General features: G+C 34.6%; 1 protein-coding gene across 2 annotated transcripts in view; it reads left to right on the top strand.

Moving 5' to 3' along the window:
• The window catches only part of LOC128016464 (rap1 GTPase-GDP dissociation stimulator 1), a 37891-nt gene that overhangs the window by 6976 nt on the left and 17682 nt on the right, over positions 1–13233 (top strand). The window contains exons 3-5 of one of the 2 annotated variants that reach the window (XM_052600982.1): positions 410–532; positions 2157–2282; positions 8387–8533. In XM_052600982.1, the coding sequence (XP_052456942.1) occupies positions 410–532; positions 2157–2282; positions 8387–8533 (396 nt within the window). The remainder of the gene's footprint in view (positions 1–409; positions 533–2156; positions 2283–8386; positions 8534–13233) is intronic. The other variant, XM_052600983.1, reaches the window with a different exon arrangement.

Here is a 13233-nt window from a genome sequence, read left to right as displayed (position 1 = left end):
ACAATAACAAAAAACTGTTGTAAATATGACTTTGTTACCGGGCGGATAAGAGTGTGTTTCTAGTTTTGTTGTGCTTAGTTTCAGCGGCTAGTTATTGCTCTTTATATGTGGTTTTGTAAAGCCTCCCCACAAACCATCAGCGTTATCATCAGTTTTTCTAGTCAAGAGTCTTTTAGAGATATTTACACATTTATGGCATTCTTGTGCGGCTGCATTAAATCCATAGATGGTCTCTAAAATGACAATCTATCCCACTGACCTTTTCTAATAGTCATGAAGACATGAGCGTCCTGGAAATTCATTCAACCTTGTAGGAGTACTAAATGGACCACCTGTGACTGAATCTGAAACCTTTGGGATCCTTTCTGATTATCATATAACCTACTGATGTTCCTGGCTCTGTTTTCAGATGTTGAGACCAGTGGAAAGATCCAGGAGATGGGTGTTCTTGCCATGATGCCTGCTCTTCTGTCTGCGCAGAACTCATGCACACCTAAAGTAGCCAACATCATTGCAGAGGTGGCCAAAAATGGTAACTACTCGTACATCACAAATTGTAGCTTTTTGGACTAACTGACACCTAGTGTTGTGGATGCAGCGTCGTGCAAAAATCAACAGTAGCTTTGTAGAAATGGTTAATTTATTCCATAAGAATTAAGTGTCTGATTGAAGAAGCTGGTACCAAATGAGTAGGATTAAAATGGTTATGTGATCTCAACATGGCGGCCTCCAAGAGGCGACTCAATGAGGGTTATTATAGAAAATCAATATAAAACCAAAATACAATACTGAAATAAAAATAAACAACATAGAGATTTATAAAAACAAAACAAAAAATCTAATAGAAATGATAAAAACACAAAAAATGCTAAAACGAACTATATAAAAATAAGTGAATGAGAAAATGGAAAATCTAAAAATAATAAAATAACACTTGCCTTCTTTCTAAAATAAATGCCATTTATTAGCCTACTGATGTTACTAAAATTTACATATTTGTACATTTTATCACTCAAAAGTACGTTTTTTTAATATTAAAAATAAAAATAAAAATTCAAGGTGAATCTTTGATATACTGTAGCATTGATATACTGCTACATTAACATTCTTCATAGAAACCTGTTTTAAAATAATAAAATAAACCTGCTTTGCCACTCGGGTCTGTTTGTTTGTCTCTGCTATTCTCTGCTCCCCAGTTTCACTGACGCTGCGGTCGAGTCTGTGGTCAGTCATGCGTCTCATTATTACTGCTATTGACAACGTGTAGGAAATGATGTAAGCTTTACGATCGACGCAGCAGAAGCAGCAGATCTCAAAACAGACAGATTACTATTGAGTTGACTTCTAAACACACCACACTACGCATGACGCAGTCCTGAGAATATGCAACAGTTTATGAGAAAATGAATATTTCTAACTGCTGTGAACACTTTTGATCTACTTCGTATAATAAAATGTAATTTGTAAACGTAATTATTGCAAGTAGAGTAGGACTGCATCTAAAAATAGTTTTGAAAGTTAATTTCAATTTTTTGCATTAATTTATCAGCGGATTAAAGAAAAATGTATGAATGTATGCTGTACATGCATGCCGTGCAAAAAATATAAAATGCATATTTAAATTTTTTTAATATAGTATGTTAAATATAAATGTTGCAATATTAATTGTAAGTTTTCTCATAAAAAAACATGCATTACTTGCATAACGTGATTCGAATGTAAAAGTAATTATTTTTATTATCCATTTTATTCATGTTTTGCTTTTGAGGCCCTGATTTGAATCTAATTGCATTGTCTTTAGTAATTAGTAATATGCATTGCTAAGAATTAATTTAGACGACTTTGAAGGTGACTTTCTCAGTATTTAGATTTTTTTTTACACCCTCAAATTCTAGATTTTCAAATAGTTGTATCTCACCAATTATTGTCCTATCCTAATATACCATACATCAACAGAAAGCTTATTTATTCAGATTTCAGATTATGTATAAATCTCAATTTTGAAAAATGTACCCTTTTGACTGGTTTTGTTGGTCCAGGGTCACATATTTATTATATATCATTACAAAATATTTATAATATTGCATTTTGGGTATTGTTCCAATTTATGTTTTTCAATCAGTAAGTGTTTTATTGAGCTGAAGTCCTCTCTGCAGAGTTCATGAGGAGCCCGTGTGTGGAAGCAGGCCTCATTCCTCCACTGGTTCAGCTGCTAAACTCTAAGGACCAGGAGATACTGCTCCAGACGGGACGAGCCCTCGGCAACATCTGCTACGACAGCCGTAAGTGCCCATCATCATCACCCCCTCAGCCGATATATCAGAGTCTCTGGGATGATTCGAAGGAGAGCTGCTGCCACAGATGTCTGAACGAGTGACATGAGGCAGGCAGAGCAGCTGATAGATGAGCTAGGAGCTTGCTTTTAGATGTCTAGCTACACTTTTCCTGCACTTTTTTCATTTCACACATGGTTTCCGGTGGTAATTGTTCAAGAGCTTGTACCATTGCTGAATTCTTGATTCTGATTGGTTGACAGACGTCCAAGAGTATTATAAGATGTAACGTGATTGTGGTGTAAGTGTTATAATTGACTCTAGACCATTGAATTATTGAATTCATGCACATTTTCGCATTAGAAATTAACTACTATTTTGTACATGAACCATATTGATGAACTAGCAGTGGTTGGTCATTGACATTATATCAAATCTTTTTCCTTATACGTATATTTTATGGCAGTAATGTGTTTTGCTGTATTTGCCCGCTTTGTAACCTTAACAGTAAAGTGGTGTGATCTGTATTGACAATTACTGATAACCGATTACTCCTTTTAAAAGTAATCACATTAGGGATGCACGATATTGGATTTTGGCCGATATTCGATATGCCGATATTTTCAAAATAATTTTGGCCGATGCCGATACCGATATTTATTCAAATTCTTCGCCTGATATATTTAAACTTTAATTTTACTGAAGAGATTTTAATTTTACTTATCCATGTATCTCTTCTGTACTGATTCTACCATAAATGTATTATTTTACGAATGCAGACAGACATTCACACCTGAAAAACAGGTCTTGGTGCTGCTCAGGATGATGGCTCTTAAGATGTGTAATCATATTTGTAGTATTGAAAGACTGTTGTTTTACGCCTCCTCGCATCACTTGTGCTTTACAAATATTGCAAATAGCAACTTTGTTATCTGTTTGACAGATCTTGAAATGCCTCCACACAGCTGACATGTTGTAAGTTTAAGTTTTTGGCGCTCAAGCTACGTTCATGGTCGTCAGGCGCGCACACGCCCCCCTATCGGTTTGGCTCATCGGCAGAAATATTCATATCGGCCGATGCCGATGATGGTCATTTTAAGCTTTTATCGGCCGATACTGATGTTGTGCCGATATTATCGTGCATCCCTAAATCACATTACTGTTCTGATTACTATATAAAAAATGTTATTAGTAGTTAGTTACATTACTAGTTGCGTAACTTTGAAATGTATGAAATCCCAGCATACACGCTCCCGATAAGTATTTGTTGTTAAAGCGTCAACAACATTCACAGAATACTGTTATTTTAAACTAACGCAAGCGGCTGCTGCGTGCATGGAAATGCCAGCAAAGAGCGCTGCTTTTATAATCTTTAATAAAAGACATCTCAGTTCATTGCAATCTCACAATAAATATATGCATTATGAATCTTTCATAATGTCTACAATTCGTTTGCTATAATGAGAGGATTTGTGTGCATGCTAATTTCAGCACTGCATTGCTCAACGCTGCAAACACGTGTTATAGCCTAAATAGAAACTCTGCATACACTTGCACCTGTTAATCGTTTATATTTTACATTTGTTCTTGTTGCTTTTGTGCAATAGATGAATAACAATTTATTTGTTTTAGATAGAGAATTTTGGAGCATTTTGGAGAATATCAGCTGAACGCAAACAGCTTACGCTCTTCTGTTTTAGCCGTAGAGTATCGCTTTAAGTACGGTAGAGTACCCCTCTAAATACGCACACTTGTATGTCAAAATGCCGATCTTTGCAGGTAACCTTGTAAACACAGTAATTTAGGCCTATGGAAAGCGAACAGCTAAGAAAGAAAACATGCAACAGTATACTGGATCCGTGCAGCTCTAATATTCCTGCTGTCTGTCATTCATGTTAATCAAACAACAAAAGACAGAAAATCTCTCACTGTTCTTGACTAAATCACTTTTGAAACTTTAATAAGAAGAAATATATATTTAGCGAGTGAGCTATCACTATTTATATTTAAAAAAAAAAAAGAAATATAAATATTGATAATATTGTTAACGTGAAATAAAATGTCTCCGATCTTGATTATAAGATGTTGGTCATATCGCCCACCCCTAGTGCTAAGTAATAATTATGACATAGAGCTTCAAAAAGTCACAACAATTCAGTTAATATAAATGTAACTTTTTATCTCATAAATTTGACTTTTTATGTCTAATATATATATATATATATTATATATTTTGGACTTGACAGTTGTCCAAAAGACGACAATTGACACCTTGCCACAAAAGGAACAAAAGGGCATTGCAAAAGAGGCTGGCTGTTCACGGAGCTCTGTGTCCAAGCACATTAATAGAGAGGCGAAGGGAAGGAAAAGATGTGGTAGAAAAAAAGTGTACAAGCAAGAGGGATAACCGCACCGTGGAGAGGATTGTGAAACAAAACACATTCTATAATGTGGGGGAGATCCACAAAGAGTGGACTGCAGCTAGAGTCAGTGCTTCAAGAACCGCTGCACAGACGTATGCAAGACATGGGTTTCAGCTGTTGCATTGATTGTGTCAAACCACTCTTGAACAATAGACAGCCTTTAGAAGCAGTTGCTTCAAAAAGGACTGGACTCCTGCTGAGTGTTCCAAAGTTATGTTCTCTGATGAAAGTACATTTTGCATTTCCTTTGGTCCCAGAGTCTGGAGGAAGAGAGGAGAGGCACACAATCCACGTTGCTTGAGGTCCAGTGTAAAGTTTCCACAGTCAGTGATGTTTTGGGGTGCCATGTCATCTGCTGCTGTTGGTCCACTGTGTTTTCTGAGGTCCAAGGTCAACACAGCCGTATATCAGGAAGTTTTAGAGCACTTCATGCTTCCTGCTGCTGACCAACTTTATGGAGATGCAGATTTCATTTTCCAACAGGACTTGGCACCTGCACACAGTGCCAAAGCTACCAGTACCTGGTTTAAGGACCATGGTGTTCCTGTTCGTAATTGGCCAGCAAACTCGCCTGACCTTAACCCCATAGAAAATCAATGGGGTATTGTGAAGAGGAAGATGTGATATGCCAGACCCAAGAATGCAGAAGAGCTGAAGGCTACTATCAGAGAAACCTGGGCTCTCATAACACCTGAGCAGTGCCACAGACTGATCGACTCCATGCCTCAACTAAGTATTGAGTGCTGAACATGCTCATACTTTTCATGTTCATACTTTTTAGTTGACCAAGATTTCGAAATATCCTTTCTTTGTATTGGTCTGAAGTATTATTCAAATTTTCTGCGATACTGAATTTGGGATTTTCCTTAGTTTTCAGTTGTAAACATCAAAATTAAAAGAAATAAACATTTGAAATATATCAGTCTGTGTGTAATAAATGAATATAATACACAAGTTTCACTTTTGGTGAATTAGTGAAATAAATCAACTTTTTGATGATATTCTAGTTATATGACCAGCACCTGTATAGTGTAGCCTGCCCCATGTTTCCTTGCTGGATCTTGAACGTAGTGATTTGCAACATGTGTCTCCATCCAGCTCTGTGTAACCCTTGTTTTGGACTTTTAAAAACTGTTGATTGTGATATTCCCTCGTCTCCACATTCGTCGCTCCTCATAGTAGGCAGTCGTGACAGAAGAACCGACCAACAAAAACTTTGAGTGTACCCCTCCGTTTGTTGAGTGTCTTGTTTTCTGTGTTCCCCATTAGGGCTGCACGATGTGTCGTTAAAGCATCGATATCGCGATGTACGAATCCACGATAGTCACATCGCAGGATGTGCGATGTAGGCTGTCGTAGTTAATCCGTAATTCATTAACTGTACAGACCAGCTGCTCCCCGGCCCTTGAAATGAATCGAACTAAAGATGTGAAAGCACCCTAAATCACTTTCTTTCTTCTTGTCCTCTGTCTTACTGACTCTGCATGGGCAAGCATCAGTGTAAACAAACCTGAAACATTGTTCATACCAGCTAAGCTGACTCATATCTGACACACAAACACTGTCATCTGTTCACGGAGCTTACTGGAAAACGTGACTAGACATAGCTCAAATATAAATCGCTGATTTCTGTGACAAGTATGAATCAAAATGGAAGTAAATGGCTGTGTAATCAGATTAATGATTTGTGAATCACTTTTATGTATGTAGTCAAAGCTTGTTGTAAAATAGGACAGTGAAGTGTAGGGTAGGAGGCTTGAGGATGGGCTTTTTATTTTTATTTTTTTGACTTGGGCCAGTAAGCAGCAACCCAGCAACAACATTACAGTATGCTAAACACATCCACAATGTTGTAATATTATGAGACAGACAATCAGCAAATTTTATTTAAAAATTCTACTTTTAGTGTTTAAATCATTAAATGGTCTTGCCCCTACTTATCTTTCTGATTTATTGACTGAACACCGACCCCTCTTGTCTCTCCGGTCGTCCAACCACAGATTATTATGCATCCCCAAGTCGAGGCTGAAATGTAGGGGCGACCGCGCTTTCTCGGTAACTGCCCCTAGATTGTGGAATGCATTACCCCTTTGTATTATATCTGCACCTTCACTATGCGTTTTTAAATCTATGTTGAAAACGTACCTTTTTGATTTAGCATTTTAAAACTGCAAATTTTCTACTGTATTGTTTTATTGTTTTTATTGTATTATGTTTTGTCTTATTGAAATGATTTTATAGTTGTTCAGCACATTGGTCAACCAGTGGTTGTGTTTAATAGTGCTATATAAATGAAGTTGACATTGACATTATTTTAGTATTATTTATATACTGTTAAAGTGTTTATTTATGGTGAATTAGCTGTTTTATATTTAGTTTTCATTTTATGTTTTGTTAAAGGTTTAGTAATTTAGTTATGTGCTTGTCATTTCTATTATTTTTTAAAATATATTTCTATTAAGTAATCATTTATTTTTATACGTTTTATTTAATTTTCAGCTTAAACTTATTTTATTTTAGTAAGCTACATTCCTAATTTTTATTTAAGTTTTTCATCTAATATTTTATTTTATTATTCTTGTATGTATGTTTGTTTATTTGTTTTTGTTAAGAATAATAACACTGGGAAGCAGTTCAAATTTTCAAAAAAAATAATTATTATTATTTTCTTATAGATATTCATAAACCAACCAGAAAAAAAGATGAAATCCTCTGAATGTTGTCAGAGTAAGTGATGTAAATAATGGCTTCTTGTGGAGGTTTTAATGCCCATGAACTTGTACTTTGTATGTGCTTTGAGTTATAACCTTCACCAACATATTTTCTTGATGATTTTGGTGCTTTTCAAATATTTTCTTTGTGTGTGGTTATTGATGTTGTCCAACCTTGGCCAGCAGTCGATCCCGTGGGAGTGAGTTTCATCTATGCACATTTTTCAAAAATATTATTAAATTGTGATATCCACCGCACCATACCGTTTTAACTTTTCCAGATGCTACTGTTGTGTTTTTGTGTATAATGTCAAGCCCCACCATGCATTAGCTTTTTCTCTAAATGCATCAAAAGTAAAATAGGTTGCATTTGCCATTTCATATTGTTTTCAAATCTTTTCTCATCCATTTTTTGAGCACTCATAATTTCTGTCTTTTATTAGCTATAACTGACTGAAGACTCAAGCTCTTGTCACACTCTTGACTTTGATGCTCTGTGTGTGAATAATGCTGGACTCCGCTGGACCTCGGCATCTCTGTGGATCTTTTAACACCTTCCCTTGTTAGCGATTCTGCTGCAGTCTGGATTTTGATTGCTGTGCTTCTTCTGCACTTCTGGTCTCTGGTTTTGCTTTAGTTACATCTGCACCTCATGTCAAAATGACAGCTGTAAACAGATCCAATGCTGGTGCATTATGTTTTTTCAATCTCATTTGCTCTTCTTTTATCTGGACATGGTTATTTTCTTGTGTTCTCCATGTAACGTTATCAGTTGTCATATTACATTGCATAAGGATGCATTCATGGATGTCCCAACCTGTCCCTCCATTAAAAGAATAGTTCAACCAAAAAGGAAGATTTGAACTATTCCTTTAACATCCTCTTTTGTGTCATTCTGTTCCAGGTTGATGTTCCTTTGTGTCATTGGTTGCCTTTTTTATTGTTTCTTTCTTTTTTATGTGACCTCTTTGTTTTGCAGATGAGGGCAGAAGTGCAGTTGACGCAGCGGGTGGTGCTCAGATAGTTGCCGAGCACATTAAGTCTCTGGCCGAAAGCACTGACCCGGCCACCGGGAAGCTCTTGACTGTCTTTTGTGGCATGCTGATGAACTATAGCAATGATAATGGTAATGACGATCCACCAAACCAACAAGGCAATATTTTTGAATGGTCCCTTATTGGTATAGTCAGAGATGTTCTCTAAATTATTCACCTGTTAATCAATTCTACATAGACAAGGCTGCTTTTCATTTCATTGTCTATACAAATTTGAGTCTGACTACAGTATTTCCTCACAGTTGAGCATTAACATTAATATCTGTAGGGGACCACTCTTAGAAAGCCTATGTGTTGTGTAACTTCTCCTATGTATTCTGAATCTAATGTCTTTTTGTTTTGTTTTTTGCAAATAATTTTTTTTTAATTATCATCCATGATAAATAATGTTACATTTTGTTACGTGCAATACCAGCAAATAGATAACGAAATATTACTATTAAAAATGATATACAGTATATATAACTGACTTTTGATATAATTAAAGAATATTTAATTAAAAATATTTTTAATTTAAAACCTTATTAACCTTATTGAAATGTATTTTAATTTTGATCAGCCTCCAAAATTAGCTGTGTATTCTGAAGAAAAAAAGAAAGAAAGAAAGAAAGAAAGAAAGAAAGAAATTATATGCATTAAAAAAAATATATTTTTTTAAATTTGTACACTTCAGTTTTTTGTGATCAATCATTCAATGACTTGATTTAATTTTTACTGGGGATTTGCTTAAAAAATGTATCAAAGAATCCAACATACAGCTTGTTTATTTCCGGAGTTGAATGCTCCAGCCAAGCAGCTGTCATTGAGATCAATGGAAATGTTAACGTATAGCTTATTTTTTGCACTGCATAAACAATAAGAGCAATTGGCTCTGCATATTAATTAGTTCATATATTATCATAAATCACATATTAGTTCACCTGAGATATGTATTTAGGACAAATCCTACCATTGTCAGTGTCTGTATCACTTTTAAAATGCATGCCCAGGAGGTTACATAAGGCTCTGGCCTTGTTCTATTCAGCAGTGCAGTGCATTGCACATTTGGAATGCAGGCAGTGTATTTACATCTTTGTGACTTGATGTCCTTGAATAATTGATGGACAGACCAAGCCCTGCTTCCCTCATCCCCTGTTTGTTGGCAAGGCTTGAAATGGTAATAGCTTTTTTCGATCCATTACATCTCACATCCAGAGGCTAGTGCAAATCAACAAATTTAGGTCGTGTGGTTTCAGTTTCCTGATGAAAACAAATGGTGAGATCTCTTTTTAATGGAAGAAAGCAGCCAGTGGGCTGCTTATTATTGCTGAATATCATCCTCACGCTGTTTTGAACAAGTCTTTTTCTTTTCCTCATCTCTTTTTCTTTCAGATGTTGTGTCTTGTAACAGATTGTGCTTCCTTGTGTATCTGTTTTAACTTGAAGCCTGTCATCATGTTTACTAAGCCACCATATAAATGACTCATCTAATCACACAAGCTTATCACTTGGGAGGTTTTATGTACATCTTTCACTGTACATGCCAGGTCATAAGTAATTTTTATTTTATTTTGCTTTTCCATGTATAAAGTATCTGCAACCAAAATACTTTCTGAACCGTAACGACTTTCATTGCTGATTGATTCCTTTGTGAATAAGAAGCACATTTTATCATACTTTTAAAAAGTAGTTTTTACAGAAATAATTGAAGAATTTAATTTATTGGATATATTGCATTCTGCATAAAAGGGAGACTGGCGTTTGTCGCAGTTTGAAAAAAAAGGCAGAAAACATGACCTTATAACTTTGCGAAAATTGCATTTTGCGTCAAATGCAAAATCGGCTTTTCAATACCGACCAGATACAACACTGATTTTGGCAGAACCTTTCTCTTTTCTGTTATGCCGTTTATCGGTTTTTGTAACCAAACTGGTCAGTTCTTTAAAATAATCTTCTTTAATATTGACCACTCAGCATCCAGGCATAGAATTATCCTTTTAATTGCATGTGTTTATGTATTATTTATATCGTTAAGAGTAAAGTCGATAGTTATTCAGCTATTCGTATAATCGAGTTTTGCTGTTTATAAACTGTCAGTGTTTATAGCTCTCCGCTTTACTGTAAATTAAAGCACCTAAGCATTTAAATCTTACATGAGCTTCAGATGAGATGCAAATACTTCACAGTTCTTCTAGAAAACATGACTCTTTCTCCATCAGTGAGATCTGCAGGTCCCTGGTTGACATTTCCTTGATGTTATTTGGGCTTCGATTACTGGCAAGAGTTCCTCAATGATTTCTGGCTAACATCCAGTTCTGCCAAGGCTTTTTATGTTGTGTTTTCTCATTTAATACGTTTAGCCAATAGCTGTTGCTCAAATTCACCTCTAGCTCAGACCAGCAAAGCTTCTGTGGTCGATAAAGCAAATAACAAGCAATTATGTATTAGGGAAGAAGCACTTTGGACAGTCAACTGTTTATTAAATGTGATGAAGGGACTTCTGTTGCATTAATGTTTTCAAGGATATGTGCTTTTTTTTGTACTAAACTCTGCTTCCATGGTCTCTCATACTCCGTATAATTTTCTCCTTTTTCAACTGTGGATGTTTTCCTCTGCTTGGGCCGTCTTCTTTAACACAGCTCTCTGCTGTCTCCGCTGCCATCTCCACTTTGCTTAATTGAATTTACTGATCAACATCTGCTTCCTGACAAATCAATGGGACCAGATGTGTGCCGGTGCTGCCCACATCGTGGAGGTTCATTGAGATATTTCTAGATAAATTGAAACATCTTTTTAAATGGGTATTTAAGGGCTTACTTGTACAGCATTGCAAAATATGATTATCATTAAACGTAAACAAGACATAAAATGATACATTTAGTGAGCTTTAAGATAAAAATAAGTAGTGGTTGACTGATTATTATTATTATTATTTTTTGGCTGATAGTGATATTTTAGAGCGCAGGATTGCCAATTGGCAATATAAAGCTGATATTAGTTGTCAACCGATATTGATTTTTTTTATGGTCTATACCGATATCTTGGAGAGCAGGGTGACCATAAAAAAGACCATATAAAGCTGATATTTTTTTATGGCCTATACTGATATAGTAAAAATCAGGGTGACCAATAGGCAATATTAAAGCCGATATTAAAATAAAGTAGGTGTAAACCGATATTGTTTCTTTTTTTAATGGCCTATACTGATATCTTAGTCAGGGTGACTAATGGGCAATACAAATCAATATTAAAATAAGTAGTTGTCAACTAATATTGATTTTTCTTTATGGCTGATATCGATATCTTAGAGAGCAGGGTGACCAATGGCTGATATAAAGATAATATTAAAATAAGTATATGTAAGCCGATAATTGACTTTTTATTTTTATGGGCTATACCGATAACTTAGAGAGCAGGGTGACCAATGGCTGATATAAAGATAATATTAAAATAAGTATATGTAAACCGATATAAAAACATTTTTAATGGCCTATACCGATATATTAGAAAGCTGGATGACCAGTTGGCGATAACCTTCAATATTGAATTAAGTAGTTATCAACCAATATTGTTTTTGTTTTTTCACATTTTATGAAATAAAGTCCAGGTAACAGTAACTTTACTTTCCAGTACACCGTGACAGATGACCAAGTGGCAAACTGTACATAGTTCAGCATTTAGGACCCTATGAAATGCCTTTTTCTTCCCCCAAATTCATTTTTTTCCATTTAAATTATTCTGATGTCAGTTATTTTTTCTTTACATTTTTCTAGACTCCGTTTAATGGTTAAACTACATTTTATTCATCAAAAAGCATGACTTATTAATTTAAATCATGGAACTTACACAATTTTACAGCATTTTATTAAATATTAAGTCCCTGTCAAATGTTAATATTTTCTGGATTCCATTTTAAAGGTTTCATTAAAGGCACTATATAAATTAAACATTATTATTAGTAATAATAATAAATTGTAATAATCAAAAACATCTCTAATTAATTGATTTTTATAAAAATAAAATATTTATTACTATTTTTGTTTATTTCTCTCTTTTTTTTCAAGAAAGACTGCATTGTGCATTTACATCTTTTTGCTGAATAAATTCTGGTAACAAATTCTTCGGGTAAATATTCCTTAAAAAAAAAAAATCGAGTTTTAAATTAAATTAAAAATGTAATTTAATTTATGCATTTAGCAGACACTTTTATCCAAAGCGAATTACGGTGCATTCAGGCTAACATTTTTTTTTACCTAACATTAATAATTAATAATAGTTTTAATAATACTTTTATTATTAGTAGTAATAAGTAAAATATTCCTGTCACAGTTTCTTCAAGTTAACCAAAACTTTTATTTTGACGGGTGGCTGTGAAGAGATTTAAGTTTCAGTTTTTTATATAATATGCGCATGAAGTGACTTTTAGAGCAGCTCTAGAGATTATGTTCATGTACTCATAGTCAAAATATCTGCTGCCAAAATAAAAAACTGCTTCTGACATTTATCAGCCAAACTTATTTAAAAAGGCCAAAATAACAGCCCGTATATTGCCCTGGTATGTGTTGATGTCTGTCAGAATTACAAATAGGATATTCTCTATAAAATATATTAAAATTGGATGAAAGCTTAATTCTCAGGTAGATTTCTTCTAAAGAAATTTGATTATTCCTTTCTAGAAAACAAGTGTGGATGAACCCAGTATTTTCAGGGGTGTATGTACATGAAACGGTGGCTAATCTTCACTGTGATCTTGATTTATCTTTTTATATTTTCAGGACAAGACTAAATTTTC

This window comes from Carassius gibelio, chromosome A7 (genome assembly GCF_023724105.1).
Source record: "Carassius gibelio isolate Cgi1373 ecotype wild population from Czech Republic chromosome A7, carGib1.2-hapl.c, whole genome shotgun sequence".
NCBI lineage: Eukaryota > Metazoa > Chordata > Actinopteri > Cypriniformes > Cyprinidae > Carassius > Carassius gibelio.
This window is presented reverse-complemented; position numbering and strand designations above follow the sequence as displayed.